The 23,970-nt window shown below is 39.8% G+C and overlaps 1 protein-coding gene across 1 annotated transcript in view; it reads right to left on the bottom strand.

Moving 5' to 3' along the window:
- Positions 1 to 23,970, bottom strand: part of sorcs2 (sortilin-related VPS10 domain containing receptor 2) — a 235,647-nt gene that overhangs the window by 118,561 nt on the left and 93,116 nt on the right. The window contains exon 2 of the mRNA XM_088348692.1: positions 20,352 to 20,419. Within this exon, the coding sequence (XP_088204818.1) occupies positions 20,352 to 20,419 (68 nt within the window). The remainder of the gene's footprint in view (positions 1 to 20,351; positions 20,420 to 23,970) is intronic.

The raw sequence follows: 23,970 nt of genomic DNA, 5'->3' as shown, positions 1-23,970 counted from the left end.
TGGATTGGATTTTGAGAAGGCATTACAACCACGAAGAATATATGAACTGAAAAATTTGAAGCGATAACTGCTTTGTATTACCAATTAACTGTGATGATTAAAACTGCATGAATATATAAATATGTCAGCAATATTATTTTGTATAGTGTACAATATTGTGAACTGAAAAATCTGAAGTGATAACTGCTTTGTAGTACCAATTAACTGTGATGATTAAAACTGAATGAAAATATAGATTCATATAATTATTTCAGCAATAATAATTTGTATAATGTACAATGTTGTTGTGAACTGAAAAATCTTGAAGTGAAAACTGATGTGTATTACCAATAAACTGTGATGATTAAAACTGAATGAATATATAGATTTATATTATATATTTGTCGCCGATTTACAATTTCAACCGCGATAACTCTAAATTTTGGGGACCCAAAGATCTCTGTTGGGACCCATGAATTTTTGAGCATGCGCGTTCCCGGGACCCATCACTTTTTACAGGTAAAATGAACACTGCAGTTGATTTGTAAGAAAAGGTGGTGTCATTTCGCCAAGTTTTCAACTCACCCAAAATGGATTTGTATTCAAGATGCACAATTTCTGTGCTTTATTGTTCAATTACATTCCCCTCAAAATGTGATAAACACCCCAGTCAAAGGTATGTACTCTTTGTCCAATAGAAAAGAAGTATTAATGCAAATATGGGCGTGTTCGAAATGGAATTGAATGTGTCGTTTAATCTCCAGCTGGATTAGAAACAAATCCCCAGTGAAAAAAATTCAATTGCAGATATTGAGTCACAGCTCTTAATTGAATCTCACATTTGAGCCTGTTACGCCGCAATCTTCGTTTTCCATCTTTCAAGATATTTCAGACAATTTATAGATTATGGACTCTGCTGAAAAACCAGCGTGGCTTTCCCCAGTCGGGGGTGCAAAGCTTATATCGGAACGCATCGGGCAAAGAGGATTACCGCAAATCCTCGCTGATGTTTCTTTTTCGGCAGCCTAAAGAGGACGCAAATTGCATTCAAGTGTCCCAAAATGGACGATTCATTATAATGCCACCAGAGCCTTGTCTGTTTCTGTGTTTTTTTGTCTGTCGGTGAAAAGCTTCTTGTCACTGAGGTGAGAGGTGATTAGAAGTTTGCACTTGTCTGCCGGATTAAGGTCCATTGTTGGAAAATTAACTCATTCAATGCCAGACGGTTCTCTCAAATGGGAAGAGCCGGTGGCAGGCAATTTTTTTCATTTTAACTCAATTTGGAGGCCTACAGAGAAGTTTGTTCTGTAGCTATAATCCCTAAGGTATCACCACAAACATCACCATCAACCACAGAGAGCTAGAACCTGTCACCAAATCTTAATATCTTGGCGCTGTCTTATCAGAAGAAGGGTCGGAATCTTAAGTCATGGCCAGGATAGCTCAAACCACAGCCGCACTTGCCAGACATAAATACATCTGGAGGGACAAGAACATAGCAGTGAAATCAAAGATCAGACTCATGCAAGCGCTGGTTACTTCCATCATCCTCTACGCTTGATACAGGAAACTCCAAGGCATCAGCTACTTAGCCCATGTGACAAACGAAACGGTGCGCAACACCATCAGGGGGCCCATTGGACACTACCAAAAACTGTTATAAACTGTGCGCAGAAGGAAACTTGAGTGGTATGGCAGTGTCTGAAACTCATGACAAAAATTTACCGGACACCAGGGCAGACATCTCTGAAAAGTTGCCTGCCCAGCCATAAATTTCCCATTTTTCACAACTTGAAACACAATAAGACGACTAATGGCAAAAAAAAAAAAAAGAAAAACATTGTTGCAAAGTATTATGGGGTGATAATCAGAATATATAACAGAACAACACTTTCAAATTAAGTTTATTATAAATCTACTTATAACATTCATATATGACATCGCTGTCTTCCATCTGCCATCAGTATGTACCTGTATTTACCAATCTTCATTCATGCAATGTTTGTGTTGCGTCGTCTGCTACAAGCTACGTGAACTCCTCTTTCCACGATGCTTTTAATGTATGTTTACGTTTTGTAGCGTCATCCATTTTGTTAGCTTCTTTTGAATCTTTCTTCTGGGGCTGAGGTTTTTGCTCGATTCCTAACCACCTATTGATTTTTCTTGTGTTCTCTGTGTGTCTACTTTGGAAAATTATATGCAAATGCACGACCTTATAACACTCGGAAAAAGGCTTCCGATCGGCTGCCAAGTATGCAAATTGCCAAACGAACCGAAATTCCGAAATTTTCAAACCGGACAAAGATTTCGAAATCGGAATAAAACAAACGTTTGATTTGAAAAAAATAAAAAAATAAAAAAATAAAAATGGAAGATTTTTTTTTTCTTTCTTGAAAAAGTTGTCGTCCACCCAGGCAGAGATGTTGTGTAAGTTGTATGCCCGACGTAAAAGATGCACGGCCCGGGCGTCCGGGCAGACGTTATTTCAGACACTAGGTATGGTCACGTCATAAGATCATCAGGACTGACCAAGATAATTCTCCAGGGCACAGTCGAAGGGAAGGGGGCAGTAGGAGAAGGAAGACCGGAAAAGAAACGGACCGACAGCATTAAGGAATGGACTTGTGCCAACTTTGACACAACCCAAGAACAGTAGAGTAGTCCGTCCAGAGTTGGGTCCCCATTGGTGCCCTGATGAACCATGCGGTTAAGAGATCCGTGAAGCTATATAGGCATATGTCATCTAAAAACTTCAACCCCAATTTTTCCTTGACCTTTTATCATTGTTTAGTAAACAAAAGTTGAACATTGCATCTTGAAAATCTTTGTTACAAGAAAACATCTGAGAAAAAAGGTTCCTTGTTAAAGGATGCCTTTCAAGGAGACCTTTCACTTTTTTTTTGCATTTGTGATACATCTAATATTCCAAACAAGGCTTTCCATAAACACTAAGTAACTTTGCTTGCAAAATAACAATGATAACAAAATGTGATATAATAGCAAAAAAAACACCATGGCGATTGTGTTCCACGAAACATCATCTCTCTCTGCCCCGATGAAGGAAAAGGGACTTCATTATTATTAGAAAGAAAAAAGCTCAGTTTGAAGCGTTAACTGTGCTGTCCATCACTTCACTTTTCTCACCACATTGCTTTAGTCTGCCTCTTAATCACTGGATACAGGAAGCAACAACGGACGTGGTGACTTCCTCGATGTGTGGACAAACATCTGATCAAAGCTACTCCTGCCATCTAATAGCGCTGCCACGAGCGGCTGCCTTTTCCAGCAGCTGCCCTATTGTTTTATTGTCTGCTCCTATCTTCGGTGTTTTTTCTTCCCGTTTTGACAACTACACTATGGATTACTTCTATCCTATGGACATGGGTTTTAACGCACAAGAAATGCGTGTATTCAAGGAATTTCAACTCCTTGCCCTGAAAAATTCTCGTGCCGGCGTGATGAAGGGGCCTATCGTGGAGGAAAAGCCGGAGCTAGCGAAGCGGCTAGCGGCGTTATAAGTCTTCGGTACCATCCGTAATCATGGTAAATGCGAACTCACGACCAAATAAGATCATCGAGTGCTGGTGGAAAACATCGAAGCGCACAGGGAGCGCAGTTGCTGTGTTTTGCGGAAACGTGGCTCACGTTTAGCATTCTGGACGCTAACGTGTAGCCACCCGGAGCTACCCGGAGCAATCCGGCTTCAACGCCGCTAAACAGAGACACGAAAGCCGGGGGGAATCGGAGAGGAGGCGGACTTGCTAACACAAGGTGGTGTATCCCTGGATTTTCACAAAGAAAAGTTTTCCATCTGCCGCAGGGATGTCGAATTTTTGGACTGGCGTGACGTCATCCACTTCGCTACAAGCACCCCTAGGGCATCACGTTCATCTGTTATTAAACAACGGGGTAGACTGCTGGAAGTGTGAATTTCCCTACGGGGATGAATAAAGTATCTATCTATCTATCTATCTAATAGTAATTTTTCAAACTGAAATCATTACCAGAGGCTTCATCCTAACTGATGAGCTTTGCAAACCCTTTATAATAGTTTTTTTTAAAGATAAAACAAAAACATCTCTGGACAAACTCAGGGACACTGCTTTTGAAAATATATTTATGCATTATGGCATTGAGTAACTTATACACTGATGCGTCAATTTCAACAAACGGGTTTTTCACAGGCGATGTGTACCTTTTTTCTTCGCTTTAGTCAGGCGGGCTGAGCTTTATTTGAAGTTGTTGCGAGGAAATGAGACAAAAGTAATGTAGCAGCCGCAAGGAGATGAAGTGGCCAGTTAACGGGAAAAGGTTGAGTGCCGTTATGGGATGTAATAACCGAATGATAATACTCCCGGTACGGAACACAAGATATTCTCTCATAATAAACAGTTGAAGCTGAGTGACTGGCGCACAATTTATTACCCAGCCAATGATGGCTTCAGGTCTCTAATAAGCATGACTACTGTAAAAAAGGGACGAGAAGACACACCTGATTACAAGCCCAACACGGTACTTTTATAAAGGAAGAAACAATTTGTACATATATAAACCTATTTGTTGCTTATTGTCCTTTATTTATGGTACCTACTGGATTTGTACGTGGCCAAATTGAAACACTTCTCAAGGACTTTCAAAAGCAATTTTCCAATTTACCCAGTACTACTAAAAGAAAAAAAAATCAAGTGTGAATCAATCCAGATCTCTGTTGCGAAGACGCTTCGCAACGCCATACAAATAAATGCCAGCTGCCGTTAATCATGAGGAAAGAAGAAATGTAACGACAAAGGAAAGCCACCATAGAGCGGTATCTGCATCAATGTTCAGACTTGTTTTATTTTTATTCATTTAATGCCTGGTCTTTCGAGTCAGAGTGCCGAGAAACCCAGCAACAATTTCAAGCATTTACAAGCGCTTTACCCAATAGTCAAAAAACATCAAGCACAACATTAACATTCAAGCATTTTCAAGGATTTTAAGCACCCGTCGAAATCTGTTCATATGTGCACACACACATGCATGCAAACCATCCTTTACCATAAGACCCTTCCAAAACGGCATTTGATTCAGAAGTCCAGTCAAGTGAAGTTATGTTTATTTGTATAGCCATTATCACAAGAAGTTTTAAAGGGCTATACAGACTACAGAATACCCTTACACCATCCCCTGATCTGAACCATGCAAGAGGGAAGGAAAAACTCAAAAACATCAGCATGAGTAAAACTAAGAAACCTTGAGAAGGGGCCGCATAAGAGGTACTGTAAATTCCGGTCTATAGAGCGCACCTGACTATAAGCCGCACCCACCACTTTTTGAGCGATTTGGCACTTTTGTTCTTAAACAAGCCGCACCCATGTATAAGCCGCGGGCGCCCGCAGTGAAATTTGCGACACAGTCACAAGTTTAACCCGGGCCACGCTGTAAGTTCCTCAATTTTATAGATAATATACAAATTCAGAACCACAGCTGACATCACAAATAAAAAATGATACCCGTAATTAAGGTATGATGCAGACTTCTAAAGTCGGAGTCCCGTTGAAAGTTTTTTTTTTGGTTTGAACAAATTTTTTGACACTAATAACAGCAAACAAATAATGTGAGGTTTGAACAACCCTTCTCGACAATCTTAACAGCAATCAAGCACATTCACAATTTCGTTAGGTAACATCTTTGTTAGTGTCAATAGTAATCCAAGGAAACAAAATGTATATTTCCAAAGTTAAGGGTGGGAAAAATATAAATCCACTATTGTCCGCTGCGACAACAGACAGATCTACCGGTAACTCAGCTTTACCACATTTCCCATCAGGCCGCGTTTTCTCCGCCCCTTATTTTTGATTCGTCCGTAGAACACATATCAGAATAAATCTCTAAAATAAATACATTACAAAAATATACAGTTGCAAAAACATGTTATACATGGTTACACATATTTACGAAGAAAGACGGTACACCGAGAGAGTTTTTAAAGCTTTAATAATAATAATATAACTTTCATCCCAAACCATGCCTTTGAAAGGTACCAACATGCTGGTAGGATCACGCTTGCAATGTATCAAACATACCTGTGAAAAATGGGCATCCCGTAAATGTGAAATTCACTGTAAATCGTCTTGAACTTCCTTCTTACAACTATCGCCATCGAGGGCATCTTCCTCAGTATCGGAACGTACCGTGACTTTACAGAAAATATATGATAAAACTTAGAGATTGCAGTCTATCTTGGCGCACATATTCAACTGGTCTTAATCTTACCTTTTAAATTCCTGCGCCGCTGGTGGCCGTTGGAAAAATTCCATAAATTAGCCGCTTCACTGAATAAGCCGCAGGGCTGAACATTTGGGAAAAAAGTAGCGGCTTATAGTCCGGAATTTACGGTAATCCCCCTTCCAGGATGAAAACAATCGCTTGGCTGCAATGGATGTTGCAAGGGCACCAACAGACATTATCAACATGATATATAGGTAATAACAGAATGTCCCCTCAGTGAGTTTTAAGCCTAGATTTAAACAATTCCATGAGGTTACAGATCTAATTTTCAGATGGAAGAGCATTCTTAAAAGCCCCACCCAAAAGAAAGTTCCACTCATTACAGACTGATCCAACATGGATCTAAAAATATACAAACAACACATCTTAGATGCACGGTTGACCTTTATTTGACCACCATCTTAGACTGGAGTGCACCGACAGACAATTTCACAGCCTTTCGAACATTAGGCAGTGGCACCTTCAGCTTCGTATTCGCCTTGAACCTATTCCCCCCTTCCTGACCTCTCCACATGCATCAGAGCACTTTGCCAGGCGAACAAGTGCAGCCAGGGTGTAAAACATACAGGTTCCTGTGCATGCTGGTAACTTAGAATTCCCAAAGAGGTATTTTGTTGATTTCTTCTCTGATCCGACTAAATCAGTTCAGGTACAAACACATTTTTCATATTTTTGAATACCATTACAGTGGAACCTCGGTTCTCGACCATAATCCGTTCCAGAACCCTGTTCAAAAAACCGATTTGTTCAATCACCGAAATTGTTTTTCCCATTAAAAGTAATGTAAATCATTTTTAATCCGTTCCAACACCCTAAATGTTTACCATGAACGTAAACATGAAGCTAACCCAGGCTAATCGTACGTTCGCGTTAGCGTAATCTTCCGTACGAAAGATTACGCTAACATGAACGTGTAAAAATAAAAAAATCTGGTCGTTTACACGTCATTTAGCACCCGGGTCTCCACAACAAGTGGCTAGCGCTTCATTGGAAATGGGGCTCCGTTACAACACCCTGAATGTTTTACGTAAACAAAGCTAACCCAGGCTAATCAAACGTTCGCGTTATCATAATCTTCCGTACGAAAGATTACGCTAACATGAACGTGTAAAAATAAACAAAGGGTAAAGAAAAGAATTATGAATGGGATTTCTTACCTTTGTGGTGCTCAGCAGAAGCCATGCTGTATGTATAGCAAGATCGGAAACTCGCACACCTCCTTCATATTTTGCTATTATTTCTTTCTTAGATGCAATAGTTGTACGCACTACTCTTCTCTTTTCACCTGTAGCAACTTTGCTGCTTGCACCGACCTTCTTCGGAGGCATAATTAGGGGCTAAAACACTTGGTATACCTATATTAAAAGCGAAAGCAAAACGAAACACGTCCGCACGTGATAACGAAGGGTGGGGGCAATCTACACGATCTACACCCGTACGACGCTCAGCATCGCACCCTAGCGTACCGGCGTTCGAACTCCGACTATTTGACCGAACAGCGAAGCAAGAATTTCTCGAAATTTTTGGTCGAGAACCGATTTGTTCGAACTGAGAGGCGTTCAAAAACCGAGGTTCCACTGTATATCTAGACTAAAAGCCACTACAGTTTTGCCACATTTTGAACAGCGTGGCTTTAAATACAGTGCGCATTAACCTTATTTTTTTCATGTGATTAACATCAACAATTTGGCACCGTGACTAAAAATAGTGTCACAATGAAATAAGACCTAAAACTCTTCTTTCAGGGTCTCCCAAAAGGGATAAGGGATCTAGTTTCTATTAATGTTGCATTCATCCATGCATCCATTATCTGCACCACTTATCCTCAGTAGGGTCGCGGGACTGCTGGAGCCCATCCCAGCCATCTTCAGGCAGTGGGCAGGGGACACCCTGAACTGGTTGCCAGCCAGTGGCAGGACACACAGGGACAGACAACTCACTCGCTCATTAAAACTAGGGAGAATTTGGACCGACCAATTTACCTGACATGCATGTTTTTGGGAGGAAACCAGAGTGCCCGGAAGAAACCCACGCAGGCCCGGGAAGAACATGCACACTCCACATGGGGAGATTGCAATAAACCCTGAACCTCTGCACCGTGGGGCTTCACACTAACTACCCAGCCACCGTTGCATTTAAAGCAATGCAATTGTGATCAGTGATATATTCTAAATGATCATTTAATGAGCAAAATACGGCACTTTTGGTTATTTTATGCAACCCTAACAGTAATTTCAACTCAATGCTCCACAAATGAGGAGATTAGTAAACTAACTTTGAGCCAAACTGACAATAATTGGAAGAGCTCATCACAAAAAGATGTTTGCTTGGTCCCAACCAGTAATTTCATAACATTGAAAATTACATCCCGCACCCTCAGATCATCCTCCTCCCTCCATCTAACTATACCCGCTGCCTGTCTCAGCTTCATGGGGAGTAGGGCTTTCAGCCGCTCTGCCCCCCAGCCCTGGAACTCATTGCCCCTTGATCTCCGGAATTCCGCCACCCTGACTTCCTTCAAATCCGGACTCAAAACCCACCTTTTCAGACTTTTCAAGGTCATCGGCCTCAGATACTGCCCCCCTTTCAACTGTGTTTTGATTTGCTATTTATTATTTGCTTGTTTTATTCTTGCTTTATTGTTGTCTGGTACTCTGTGTACAGTGACCTTGAGGGTCCTGAAAGGAGCTTTGAAGTTGAATGTATCATTATAATTATTATATTTTTTTCATAAACAAAGGGCACATTTTCAAGTTTTTTAAGTTACAACAAAGAGCAAAAAGTATTTTTTTCTATTGAACAGGTTATCAATCAAACGTAATTTAATTTTATTATTCAGTTCAAAAATTTCACAATGAATTTTACTATAGTTTATATAAACTAACATGAATCCCCGGACTACAATCCACTACTAACTGCTACATTTCAAACACTGCGGCTTTAAATATGGTGCATCTTATCCTTTATTTTGTGGCCTTACCAAGGAAAACAGCGAGCTGCTCTTTTCGACAACGGGTGCCTTTTATATTCAAAACACCGCAAGGACGTCTGGAAACATTTATGACCCCTTTGGGAGAAGTTAGTCCATGTTTTTGCCAAGATTATTCTGATTGTACAGCAGCAAAACAGGAGGTTTAACAGTACCGTATTTTCCGCACTATTTGGTGCACCTAAAAGTCTTAATTTTTTTCAAAAGCTGACCATGCGCCTTATAATACAATGAGCCTTATATATGGATCAATATTAAGTCGCAAAGTCTTGCAACTAATAAAAGCAGCCGCCGACTAGATTTTCCCCCGAACGCGAAGTAGTCCGCGGTGTATGCTGGGATTTATATACCGGCGTTTCATTGGCTAACCAATGTGTCAATCATCATTTGAATCGATCACTATTGGCTAAAGTTATTCGGGGGTAAAAGGGGCGGATCCTTTTTATCATTTACAGGCTCGCATAGGCTAAAGGGGCGAAACAAACCCTGCAATTGGCCGAAAAAGATGTGTCAAACATCAGTTGAATCGATCACTATTGGCTAAAGTTATTCGGGGGTAAAGGAAGCGGATCCTTTTTATCATTTACAGGCTCGCATAGGCTAAAGGGGCAAAACAAAGCCTGCAATTGGCCGAAAAAGATTAATGTGAATAGCATGTTGGGTTGACGGCATAGAGAAAACAGTATTTTACTATTCTGTACTGTATTTGTAAATATTTTACTCTCCTGGATTTACTACACTCACGGATATAAGAGGACCATGGTTGCACATTATTATTGAACACAATGACTTCGGTGAGCTACTCCGGCTATATATTTTCCCAGTATCTTGTTTCAGAGTGATATCGATGTTTCTGTGATGGGTCTTTTATTAAATTAAACTCAATTCCAAGTGTTTATTGTCATATGCACAGTAAAGTTGCGAGCGAAAAAGAAAATAGAAACTAAGGAATGGTTTGCATTTCTTGAATCCCAAGACTTTAACCTGCCGAATGATATTTGGAACGATGCATTTGAGTGATTGGTGACATCGTACAGACACTGTTTCCGTACATGTCTGAGACACGTATTTGCTTCTTTGCAAGCTTTCGGAATGTTAAGGGGGTAAAAAGTTTGACTGAACTATCTGACTGTTTTGTCGACGTTCCCATTGTAGCGCCTTTTAATCCGGTGCGCCTTATGTATGGAAGATATAGGACCAAAAACTATTTTTTTGGGGGTGCGCCCTATAACCCGGTGCGCCCTATAGTGCGGAAAATACGGTACTTTATTGAATATTTACAACAAACTCGTAATAACAAGCAAATGCAATTTGGACCGGTGTTCTGCAGAAACACCCTAATTAATTAAAACCAGCATCACCGAAACTCAGAATGATTGCAAACACAACTCTTACTGATGATATAAAACACGGGTTAGCATGCACACATACACTGCGTGAATACTGTAGTCAACCAACACTGTTTAAAAGCTACTACAGTAAAACAAGCTTGGCTTAAATCACAGGTGTCAAACAGGCGGCCCGTGGGCCAGATCAGGCCCGCTAAGGGTTTGAATCCGGCCCGCGAGACAACACTCAAGGAAGTGCAAGAGAAAAATGAGCTGCAGGTTGAAATATGTCAACTTGATGTTGCCAAAGCCAGGTGCCTCTCACAAAGACACTGTACTTGTATTTCTCTCTCTCTCTCTCTCTCTCTCTCTGTCTCTCGCTGTCTCTCTCTCTCTCTCTCTCTCTCTCTCTCTCTCTCCTTTCCACCCCTTTTCTCCCACTCTCTGTCTCTTTCACTCTCTGTGTCTCTCTTTATCTCTTTCTTCGTTGATCTTTATCTCTTTCTCTCTCTGTGTCTTTTTAACTTATTTTGCTCTAACTTCCTTTTTTCCTTTTCTCTCTTTTCTCTTTCTCTCTTCCTACCCTTGGTGCTTTCTTTTCTCTTTTCTCTCCTTCCGTCTTTCTATTTCTCTTTGGATTTCTTTACTCGTCTCCCTTTCTTTCCCCCCTCTCTCACGACTTTTTATCGCTTTTGTTTCTCACGCTCTTTCCCTCTCTCTCTTTTTCTTTCTTTGTCCTGCCCTCTCTCCTTTTCCCTCCTTCTTTCTCTTATTTCTTTATCTCTTTTTTTTTCTTTATCTTTAATCTACTAGTCCGGCCCCCGACAGAATTTTTGTTCTATCGTGTGGCCCCCGAGTTAAAATGAGTTTGATACCCCTGGCTTAAATGATACGTCAGAAAATAGTATTCTGAAGCAGGGAAAGGGTCAATTAAGACTATACATGAATGAAAATCAAAAGTTCTCATCACTTTTAAAGGAAGCTATGATAGGAAACAGGCGGCATGGCGGCTGAGTGGTTTGCGCGTCCGCGGCACAATTTTGAGGTCATGGGATCAAATCCAGCTACTGGCTTTCCTTTGCAGAGTTTGCATGTTCTCCCTGCGCCTCCGGTTTCCTCACACATTCCAAAAGCATGCATGCCCTGCGACTGGCTGGCAACCAGTTCAGGGTTTCCCCTGCCCGCTGCCCGAAGATAACTGGGATGGGCTGCAGCACCCCCACGACCCTACTGAGGATAAGCGGTGCGGATAATGGATGGATGATAGGAAGCACAAGAACGTCCACAATCCCGGAAAATCGCTATCAGCATTGTGCACATTCGTGGATTGGGAATTGGATTTTCAGGTTTCGCAGGGGATTCTGCCCCCAATGTAATACTGCATGCTATTTCGAAGCCATCGTTATGGTAGCAGCGTTTACTTCCAATTTCTCTCATTTTGTGTCAGTGCAAAGTTTCTTAAACACAAATGGAACCAGGACTTTTTCATGTCAGCTTAAAAGCCACCATCAAGTTTTTCTCTCCCCCGTTTACTAGTCACAGTAAAAACTATCTTTGGAAAAACGCAAAAAAGAACCCTGTGGCATATGGATTCTGCACATACGTACCAGAGGACGTTCTGATTGGCCGCCGCATACAGTACGCGCGTTTCATGCGTTATGAGGACTGAGCTTGGAGTTGCTTTCAACCTCCAGCCCCAGGCCACACTGAAATCTCACCACTGAAGCCAGCGTGCATGTACGTGTGCATGTGCGAGAAAGACACAAGCATGTCCCAGGGGGCCTTAAAGAAGTGCGCCACTTTCTCTATCCCCCCTTCGCTTTCCTCGAATTTCAGCCATGCGAAGGATTTGGAGTGTTTTAACTTCTTTCACATTCCCTCCGTTCCCTCTCTATTATCTTTTCATAGTATCTGAATGGTACTAGATGCCCACACACACAAGATCACACATTGCATATATGTAAGTATGTGTGTATATATATACATATATATATATATATATATATATATATAAATATATATATATATATATATATATATAAATATATATATATATATATATATATATATATATATATATATATATATATAAATATATATATTACAGTGGGACCTCGCTACTTCGCGGTTCCACGTTCGCGGGTTCAGAGCTTTGCGGGTCTAAAAAATAATAATATTAAAATGAAATAATAGATGGATAGATAATATAAATTTGATGTAATATGTAATAAAATTCCAGCCCAACCCGACCCGAGCCCAAGCAATTACCTTGATTTAAGGGAAGGAGCCCAAAGCGAACCCCCATTTTTTTTAAAAGCATTTTTGAAGGGGCGTCGCTACTTGGCGGATTTTCAGTTTTCGCGGGTGGTTTTGGTCCCCATTATACAAAATCATATCGACCGTGGCAAAATCACTCTACTCAAAAATACAAAAAAAAAATATATATATATATTTTTTTTCTTTTAATTTTTTTTTTTTAAGCATTTTTGAAGGGGCTTCGCTACTTCGTGGATTTTCACTTTTCGCGGGTGGTTTTGGTCCCCATTAACCGCGATAACTGTATATATATATATATATATATATATATATATATATATATATATATATATATATATATATATATATTATATGTTATAGGTAAAATATTAGTATTCTCTTCTTGTAAAATCTCAAAATCTGAATTGGGTCTAAAATGAGCCCGTCTCCTCCTAAGTCTTCGGAAATAAAATATCAAATATTGGGTTCGCTTTGGGCTCGGTCCCTTAAATCAAGGTAATTGCTTGGGTTCGGGTCCGGTTGGGCTGGAATTTTAAGGCCTGATATTACATCCAATTTATATTATCAATAAATTGATCTTATATTATATATAAAATAGCTTATTAAAGAGTATTTTATTGAGTTATTGTTTTCTAAATCTATCAATGATAATTAAATTTGTTGCTTTACTTTAATGGGAAAAAATATAAAAAAAATAGTTTGGGATCAATTGTAGTGTATTTTTATCCTCCTTTAATAAACACAATCTTGAGGTACATGGTTTTCACATAATATATATATTTTTGGACATGCAGGCAGATAAGGCAGTCCATATTAAGTGGTTGTATTCACATTATTTCAAGATTATTAATATAATGAGTATGTGACATATTCCTGCGCTGAGGGTCCGCAGATGCAGAGTGAGGCACGCAATTCTCTTGCCTCAATGCAGAGGGTGATAGTGAGACCATGGGTACTGATTTGGCGCACACCTCAGCTCTAAATAATAGAGTTCGTGATAGTTTTAGGAAGCAAACTGCAAGTAATCCGTTAATTATTTGTATTTTATTGTTGCATGGATTTTTTAATTCAAAAGGCGCAGCACGTAGACTTTATTTTTATGATAAAGCTGGATTGTAGAACATTGTTTTTCTATGCTACAGTTTATATATTTCTTGCTTGCTCTGCCAATCAAATAATAAATAAGATTTAGATTCATTGACTGTACCAGACAACAGCCTCACTGCACGTTATTGATATATTCTGTATATTCTGTATACACAGTGAAGAAAATAAGCATTTAAACACCCTGCTACTTTGCTATTTCTCCCATTTAGAAATCATGGAGGGGTCTGAAATTTTCATCGTAGGTGCATGTCCACTGTGAGAGAGATAAACCAAAAAGAAAAATCCAGAAATCACAATGCCTGATTTTTTAACAATGTATTTGTGTAATAAAGCTGCAAATAAGTATTTGATCACCCGTGTATCATCTAGAATTCTGACCCTGAAAGACCTGTTATTCTGCCTATCAGAAGTCCACCTGCTCTCCATGTATCATCCTGAATCAGATGCACTTGTTCGAGGTCCATAGCTGCATAAAGACACCAGTCCACCCCATACAATCAGTAAGACTTGAACTTGTAACATGGCGAAGACCAAAGAGCTGTCCAAAGACACCAGAGACAAAATTGGAAAGGGCTCCGGAGCAATTGCCAAGCAGCTTGGTGAAAAAAGGTCCACCGTTGGAGCAATCGTTAGGAAATGGAAGAAGCTAAACATGACGGTCAATGTCAATCGGAGTGGAGCCCCATACCAGATATCACCTCGTGGAGTCTTAATGAGTCTAAAAAACTTGTTTTCTTCACAGTATACTGTATATAAATCGTATGTACTCTACAGGAAAGTATAATAGCAAGTACATTTTAGCCTGTATCTGAAGTGAACCAAGTCTGCTTTCTATTATAAAACGGGGGGAAATTGAGTCTCCTTTAATACACCTGCAAGGTCAGGCTCAGCATCAGTGCGTCTGCAAATAAAAATGACTTGACTTGACTTGAATTAATATTCGATGAGAAAGTACATGCAAGATTCTCACTGGGAAGTGGTGCTAGTGGGATGTTTTTTTTTTCTTCGCCACTCAAAGAAGAGAGAAGTGTTTTTAGCAGTTCGACTCGACCTTCTTTCCACGCTGATAGGTTATCTTCTCAAACAGATGCCATCGCTGGCCTCTCGGTGCCCCTTCCGGCCACCAAATCTCCACGCATGTTGATTTTTTTTTCTGGCGCTGTTGGCCATTTATGAGATCCAGGAAAAAGTCAGTCTTCCTTCCTTATGTTCTACTTCATGTTATAAAACTACCGTATTTTCCGCACTATAGGGCGCACCGGGTTATAGGGCGCACCCCCAAAAAATAGTTTTTGGTCCTATATCTTCCATTGATAAGGCGCACCGGATTATAAGGCGCTACAATGGGAACGTCGACAAAACAGTCAGATGATTCAGTCCAACTGATTACCCCCTTAACATTCCCAAAGCTTGCAAAGAAGCAAATACGTGTCGTAGACACGTGCGGATGCGGTGTCCGTACGATGTCACTTAAATGCGTCATTTCAAATATCATTCGGAAGGTTAAAGTCTTGGAATTCAAGAAATGCCAACCATTCCTTAGTTTCTATTTTCTTTTTCGCTCGCAACTTTACTGTGCATATGACAATAAACCCTTGGAATTGAGTTTAATTCACTCAACTCATCACAGCAACATCAAGATCGTTCTAAAACAAGATACCGGGAAAATATAAAGCCGCATTACTCACCTAAGTTCTCACGTTCAATAATGATACGCAATCATGGTCTTCTTATAACCGTGAGTGTAGTAAATCCAGGAGAGTAAAATATTTACAAATACAGACTAATGAAACATGTTTCTTTATGGCGTAATATAGCAAGCTTGCTATTCAGTCATCTTTTTCGGCCAATTGCAGGGTTTGTTTTGGCCCTCTAGCGTATCCGAGGCTCCGAATAACTTCAGCCAATAGCGATCGATTTAACGGATGATTGACACATCTTTTTCAGCCAATTGCAGGGTTTGTTTTGGCCCTCTAGCCTATCCGAGGCTCCGAATAACTTCAGCCAATAGCGATCGATTTAACGGATGATTGACACACCTTTTTCGGCCAATTGCAGGATTTGTTTTGGCCCTCTAGCCAATCCGAGGCTCCGAATAACTTCAGCCAATAGCGATCGATTTGACGGATGATTGACACATCTTTTTCGGCCAATTGCAGGGTTTGTTTTGACCCTCTAGCCAATCCGAGGCTCCGAATAACTTTAGCCAATAGCGATCGATTTAAATGATGATTGACACATTGGTTAGCCAATGAAGCGCCGGTATATAAATCCCAGCATATACTGCGAACGACTTCGCCTTCGGGGGAAAATCGAGTCGGCGGCTGCTTTTATTAGTTGCAAGACTTTGCGGCTTAATATTGATCCATATATAAGGCGCATTGTATTATAAGGCGCATGGTCAGCTTTTGAAAAAAAGTAAGACTTTTAGGTGCGCCTTATAGTGCGGAAAATACGGTACAGTACGGTATAAATCTGAGTATTGTTAGACAGAAGCGAACCATATTTTTTAGACTATACGTTGCTCCAGAATATCTCACTAGGCCAAAAATCCATGCAACAAATAGTCGCTAGGATTAAGAGGTAATATTTTTTTGCGGTTTATGTAATGATGGAGGTTTAACGTCCAGGTTGCAAGACGCAACAGGCATAACAAATGCTAGAGTGAAGCAGTTCCGTTTATGTCTTTAATACAAAAAAAACCCCAAACAAACTGAATATTCTGGGCTTATAAGGACAGAATGTCAGGAAACGGACCAGGAAGCAGGAAGTCGGAACTTATATGCGTAGACGATCTGTCACTTTAATCAGGAAAGAAAAGTTGTCCAACACACAAGTGGACCAAAAACAAAACAAAACAGGTTCAAAGGCAATCAAAATTACAAACTCGGCATTACTCAGATCAAACGGGCATGAACGGGGTTTCAATGAGGGATAAACAATGCTCTGGCAACGGGCAGTCCCAAAAGGAGCGTTTAAGTACTCCAAAAGCAATTAGTCCAACGCGTCTCAGCCGGTGTCAAGGGGCGGGGCCAGCTCGGCGCCATGACAACAAGTGCGCTGATAAAATGTGCTTCATATCATTTATATAGCATATAGAAACTAAACTTAGTGGAAATCCCCCCAAATCCCTACTTCACACCATTCTTAGTAGTATTGATCAGCAGTGGGTCGTCAGGGCTTGCAAGACCTTATCTGCTGGCTTAAAAATATCGTAATCATAAGATGTTATTTATTTTTGTCTACTTATCAAATAATTTAAAATTGTCTGTCGGCTTCCTTTAATTGTTTTTCCCCATGTTGCACTGCTTCAACATGTGTGTTTTCATTTATAAGTATTTAACCCAGAGGTGGTCAACTATTTGGAGTCACATTGGGTTAAGAATTTGGAAAAAGGCCGATCCTGAAGACAGTTACATTTTTTTTCATTTAGGAAAATCTATGCAAACATCTACATGTTACAATGTGTTTCTTTTAAAGTAGATTACTCTCATCAGATTGGCTTAGATTTTTTAAATTATAGTATGGCTCTAGTAGTATTTTTTGTAGTATTTCTATAGCATTTTTTTCTTTTCAGAATGAAAGCAAAATAGTATATAAGATCCCTATTTTTAAGCACTAAATTTGATCTTTAGTTTTGTAGTCATTATGTAGTATTTTTGTTGTATTTCTGTAGTAGTATTTATGTTGTTGAAAGACGGGGTGACCAAGATGGCACCAAAAAACATGTTTTTATTAGTAGCATTTTATCTGCTATCGTCGTTATATTTTTACCAGTTTTCTTTGGAGGCCTGGATTCAAAAGACAGTAGGCAGTAGTTTGACCACCAGACCAATTATATTTCGGCCATTACTTGTGGCCAGAAATCTACCCAGAGGCCTTCACAATCAGCCCTGAAGGCCCTGAGGTATTAAATACATGATTATAACCCAGTTAGTGTAGCCAATCAGATTCTGAGTTGGTGAGCCAGGGCCTTCTAGCAGGCGTAAGGAAACGCCAGCGGTTTCACAAACTATGACTGGCTAGGAGGCGGTAACAGAAGAATCTCAACTAAAACGTGTCCACGGCTTCTGTCGAACAGACTTTTTCAGCCCTATATTGAATGAAAACTAAAACCCTTCATTGACCAAGTATCACACAGGCTGCCTGGATTTTTTTGATGACTCTGGTTAAGATCGATCACCTCCAGTTGAACTTATTCCTTCATCCAACTCTCCACTTACTTCCTGTATCAACCTTTTTGCATAGGTTTATCACACTAAGAGAGTTTCTAGACATGTTCTGACTCACTTTTTTCTTTTTCGAAAATTAACGGGTAAAATACGGCAAACGACTGGCTTTTCACGTGTCATTTCTTGCCTGTGATTTGACGGTTGCCACACATGCCTGTGAGATAATCCATTGTGAGAGGTTGCTGCCACCTTGTGGGTTTTTTGGAGAAGCACTTAGATTGAATTTCATTGAAATGTAAGGGTTACATCCAAAGGCCGTCTTCTCTTCTTTAAGGAACTGTTTGAATTTTTTCTCTTTTAGCCCAACAGTCACGAAGCTACGGTAAATAGCGCTTGTCAAACGGGGGCGCCGGCTCCCCTGTATTAATAAGAGGGTTAAGCCAGAAATACGACACTACCGGCTCGACTTTCAGCATCAGTTGGCGATAGAAAAGATCATGTTGATGGAACTGAAACAACCGCATAATCTGTAGAACAGAGTAATTGATAGATTCTTGGGGAAAGAAAGGAGCATGGATTTTGGGCACAAATAATAAGGATTTTTGGTAAATAATATTACAAATTTTATGAGGTTATTAGTTGTGATTGCTTCAGCAAGGCACGACTCCATTGCCAAGTGCTGTAAGCACAGGGCGAAGCAAGCACAACTATTATAATCCCCGAGATATTATTATTATTATATCTATCTTCTTCCACCGAATTTTAACGGGAAATCCTCGCAGAGCTTTTCGAGTACCCCATCGATTCATATACTAAAAATTCCGGCCCAACCGGGACTCTCGTGCTATGTCTATTTACAGGGATACGAGTCTCCGGGGCCCCGCAAGGGAACGTCGACAAAAAAAGTCCCCACCCGGAATAATGGGTTTTGAGATTCTCCCATCCAGAATACATGGGCCCATTCATTTCTATGGGTAGTCATGGAAACGAGGGCTTTTCCATAGTGTAGTCATAGTAAGCAGGTCCAGGGTGGCTTAAGGGGGCCCGGCCCACATTACCTTTAACCATGGGTAAATGGTGAATTCCAAAGAGTGGATGCTAACGAGAGGATGCTAACAGCTATGTGCGCCGCGAGCAAAGTGTTGGGCTGACGTAGCCAGCCCAAACATTAGCGCAAGCTAGCTGTAACACTGTCGGCAATGCTAACTTCTTCATAGTAAAACTTTTCGGTAAAGGCTATATTTTAAAGACTACATATTTACAAATTATGCTACTGGCGTCATGTTAATGAGTTATGCTAACAGGTACATTCTAAAAAGTGATGCTAACGGCTAAATGCCAACTTTTTCATGCAAATTTTTTTTGGTAAAAGCAATATTTTAACGACTTCATATTTACAAATTATGCCAATGGTCTCATGTTGATGAGTTATGTTAATGGGTAACTGCTAAAGAGTGATGCTAACGGCAAAATGTTAACTTCTTCATGCTAAAAAAATTTGGTAATGTCAATATTGTAACGACTTCATATTTACAAATTATGCTAATGGCCTCTTGTTGATGAGTTATGCTAACGGATACATGCTAAAAAGTGATGCTAACGGCTAAATGCTAACTTCTTCATGCTGAAAAATTATTCTAATGCTAACATGCTAACGACTCAGCAAATTGAATGGGCTCAATGCATTCCGAATGGGCCAATTCAAATCAAACGGCCCATTCTATTTGAACATGTATATTTTAAAAGTTTTTCAAGTGTAATAACAGTGTTATTACTATGGTTTTACCATGAATGTGTTTTTTAGACCTCCACAAGGCATATCCTTGTTGCTAACGGTTGTAGGCCCATCTCAAATGAACTTGCCAGTACCGGGGGGAAGGGGGGGGGGAGTCCCCCCATGGAACCAAGTAAAAAATGACAGAAACATCTTTTTGAGCTAAAAACTTTATGCCAACTCATAATGCTAACAACCGGGGTTATATATACATACCGGGATCATCTTCCAGATCAATTACAATTGCTGCGGGAATTGTCTAGTTAAGAATATGTTTTATAGGTAACGCAGCTGTCGCTGCAAAAAAAAATTTACAGCCAGAAAGCAGTTATTGAGAGTTGGTTTGATTAAGATGTAGCACCACTGAAGGCATAAGTGTGAAATGCATGGCCCGCTGACGTAGCGTGAGGTCACGGCATGAAGGACGGGAAGGTGGCAAATGTTTTTGGACTTACCTCCACAGCGAGCTCTCCAGAACCTTGGTGGAGTCGGCGTGGTAATACTTGGTCAGAATGAGAATGACCTGCAAGAGGAAAGGGAAAACACTGGGTCAGTTGGCAGCCATTTGCATTTCAAGCCCTAATAATAAGATCTGAAGCCTGAGCCCCAGTCCAACCAATTATTAGTCAATCATTACGTTCGGGTTGGGTCGGGCTTCGCTCCCGAAGCGTTTCGAGGCCGTGAGCAATGTTCCCTGTCATTTTCCACGGGTCTGAGCGTTCACACAAAGTCTGTGAGCAACGCTTGAAACAACAGAGAGCAACAGCAATCCCAAGTGTGACAACTAAGTCATTATCAAACATGTCCAAAACTTGACATCACGTTACATTTTAAATTTGGTATGCAAAATTTTTTTTCACTTTTGGATGAATTGACTAATGTATTATTGCAAAGCTTTTTACAACAATTCCTTCACAAGATTTCCTTTTATTTTTTTTCCTGGTATATTTGTCGCATAATATTAACATTTTTGGGGGCTTACTTAGTCGGTTGCACGATACACAACTGTATTTAATCACATTTTTTAGTGAAAGTACAATGTTGGCAACAAGATTGACTTGGTATAATTGGAAATTATTTAAATGCAACACAAACTTTTTCTTCTTATTCCCTGTTTTTTTTCTAGTTTTTTTTAATCCCTTTTAGAAAAATCTCATTGTGTTTATTTTTTACTAGCTGTTACTTTTTTCTTTTTGTTCTCTATTTACTTTTTTTCCTTTGTTTCTTTCTTTTCTTTTTTCTGGCTTTTTTTTCTGAATTTTTCCTTCTTTTTTCTCTTTCTTTTCTTTTTCTCGGTCTTGCTCTCTATTTTCTCTCTCTAATTTAAGATTTAATTCCCTTTCTTTCTATTTTTTGCTTTGTTTCTCACCCTCTTTCTTTCTTTTTTGATCTCTCTCTCTCTCTCTCTCTCTCTCTCTCTCTTTTTCTCCTGCTGACTCTTTTTCTTTCTGTCATTTCACTTCTCTTATTCTTTTTATCTTTCTCTTTTTTCACTTTCTTTTTCTCTCTATATTCATTTCCCCCTTCTGCTCCATTCATATTTCTATTCTGTTTTCGCTTTTTCTCTCACTGCTACTCTGTCTCCCTTGTTCTCCCTATCTGTTTATCGCTCTCTCTTTCCCTCCCTCCTTGTCTCTCTCTTTTTCTCCCTCTCTCTTTCTCTTAAACTTACTAGTCCGGCCCCCGTGACAGTTTATATAGCATTTGTGGCCCCCAGCTAAAACCAATTTGACACCACTGGGATAAAAAGAACCGGGTTGGAGGTATAGGCAAACCTTTCAGCCTCTCTCTCTCTCTCTCTCTCTACTAAAGTGCTAAGCTAGATTTTTCAGGACGTACTGATGCTGTGGTTTGTGGCCTTAAAATGTTACCGCCAAATCCGTCAGTGATGGAAAATTGTTGGATAATGTAACCTTTGCAGACGCAAATCTAAAATATTTAAATGTTTTTACAGTCTTCTTTACCTTAAATTTGGTTAAAAAAAGATTGGATTTACAATTATAAATCACCTCTCCTCCTCCCGAGTCCTCACAACTAAAATATGAAATTACAAGCTGGTTTCTGACTCGGTCCTGCAAATCAAGTGAATTGGTCTGGCTTTACTACCCAGGGGCCTTGGATTGGGTCCGGCTGGATTTTCTAGGCCTAGTCTTACGTCAGCTATGCTTTCAGCTGTTTTTTTCTTTGTATATGAAACCTCTGTAAGAACCAGGTCAAATGCACAATTCATATTATTGGGGACAGGTCAAGGCTTTCACGGCTAATGGTCGGGAATAATGGCGAAGGGACGGCCATGATTGCGGGACAATTTTTCAGAGTGTCTCATGAAGAGAACAGACAAAACGCTTTCAATCATTTCATATATAGAGTGAACCCCAATCATCTCAAGGGACACCTACCAGATTATTGAACACTCCAGCTCAATTTCCACGCTCACGATTACTTTAATGTATCTTTTTGACCATTGCGCAATTTTTCATTTTGTTCTTCCTATTTAAAACCAGAACAACTTGTAGAGAATATAGATCGAAGTCTATCTAATCTAAACTACTTTATAATGCATGATTTGTGTGTGTGTGTGTGTGTGTGTGTGTTTGTTTGTGTCTTATAAGCTTCAAAACGGCTGAACCGATTTTTGGGAAAATTTACAAAGTAGTCGTTTACGCCTCCATGGGTGTCTTTAGCTGGGTGTCTTGTCAAGGCATCCCAGATATATGCCAACGAATTCCATAAACGTCTACCGTATTTTCCGCACTATAAGGCGCTCCGTGTTATAAGGCGCACCTTCAATGAATGATATATTTTAAAACTTTTTCCATACATAAGGCGCACCGCATTATAAGGTGCTCTAAGTACATTCTGGTTTAAGATCAGGTAATTGTGCAGTTTTGTAATTGTAATCCTGTGCAGTCCTTCGAGACATTTTTGTGATTAAGGGCTATATAAATAAATGTGACTTGACTTGACTTGACTTGGCTACTGCAGAGGCTGTAGTTACGTTATGCAACCATTAGATGGTGCCGCGCTAAAGGGAATGTCAACAGTCAGATAGGTCAGTCAAACTTTATTAATAGATAACAAACAAGCTTTCCACAACTCCATTCACTCCCAAAATGAATAAACATTTTTTATTATTTTCTCTGAGGTAAAGTATTTTCGTGACACATCTTTAACCTCTTTGAACAACAGCAAGGCATAACATTTTACTTTTCCTCCATTTAGTCTACACGCAAAAAAACTGATACTGTTATGGTAAATTAAACGTTAGTGCAATCGCAATATAGTGACACTCGTAATGTGCAAAACAATAACAATAAAGCAATAACATAATAACTGTAAAATGTAAAACGTAAACAGCTCATCCTCATGCTTCCTTCACTTCCGCACCATAGATTCATTAATGTTAAACTCTCTTGCTGCAGCTCTATTTCCGTGTTCTACTGCGTGACTGATCGCCTTGAGTTTAAACTCTGCGTTGTGAGCGTGTCTCTTAATAGGAGCCATTTCAGGGCCTTTTACAAACGCACAAATACAAGAGAATCGTTGTTTAATATTTCCCAGTATGCACAGCGCACTTCTTCTTCTGCGCGAAAAATGGAGTCGGTGGCTGCTTACTGTAAGTTGCGAAACCTGTCGCAGCTCAATATTGATCCATATATAAGGCGCACCGGATTATAAGGCGCATAGTCAGCTTTTTAAAAAAAATCAGATTTTATGTGCGCCTTATAGTGCGGAAAATACGGTACTTTCGTGTGGTTTGCTTTCATGGGCTCTGTAATGCCTTCTGTTGGCCAAATTGGGTACTGCGGGTACTGACCATCACAAGCAGCCAAATACAATTTTCTTGCTTGTGAAATAAAAATGTATTTTCTGGTTTGGCACATAACGTGTCAGAAATTGAGCAAAAATCCAGAAATAATCAAATTCATTTAATACACTCTAGACACTTTAGGTTCGTCAGTGGAGGGCCGTCAGGGCCTGCAAAGCCTTTTCTGCTGGATTAAAAAAAAAAACGGAATCATGTGATTTTCATTACATTATGTCCATTAGTATTTATCAAATAATTCCAGATTG

Source organism: Urocampus carinirostris, chromosome 11, assembly GCF_059441175.1.
Source record: "Urocampus carinirostris isolate Australia breed hairy pipefish chromosome 11, RoL_Ucar_1.0, whole genome shotgun sequence".
NCBI classification, from domain to species: Eukaryota; Metazoa; Chordata; class Actinopteri; order Syngnathiformes; family Syngnathidae; genus Urocampus; species Urocampus carinirostris.
The sequence above is the reverse complement of the archived record's forward strand: the minus strand, read 5'-3'. Positions and strand labels throughout refer to the sequence as shown.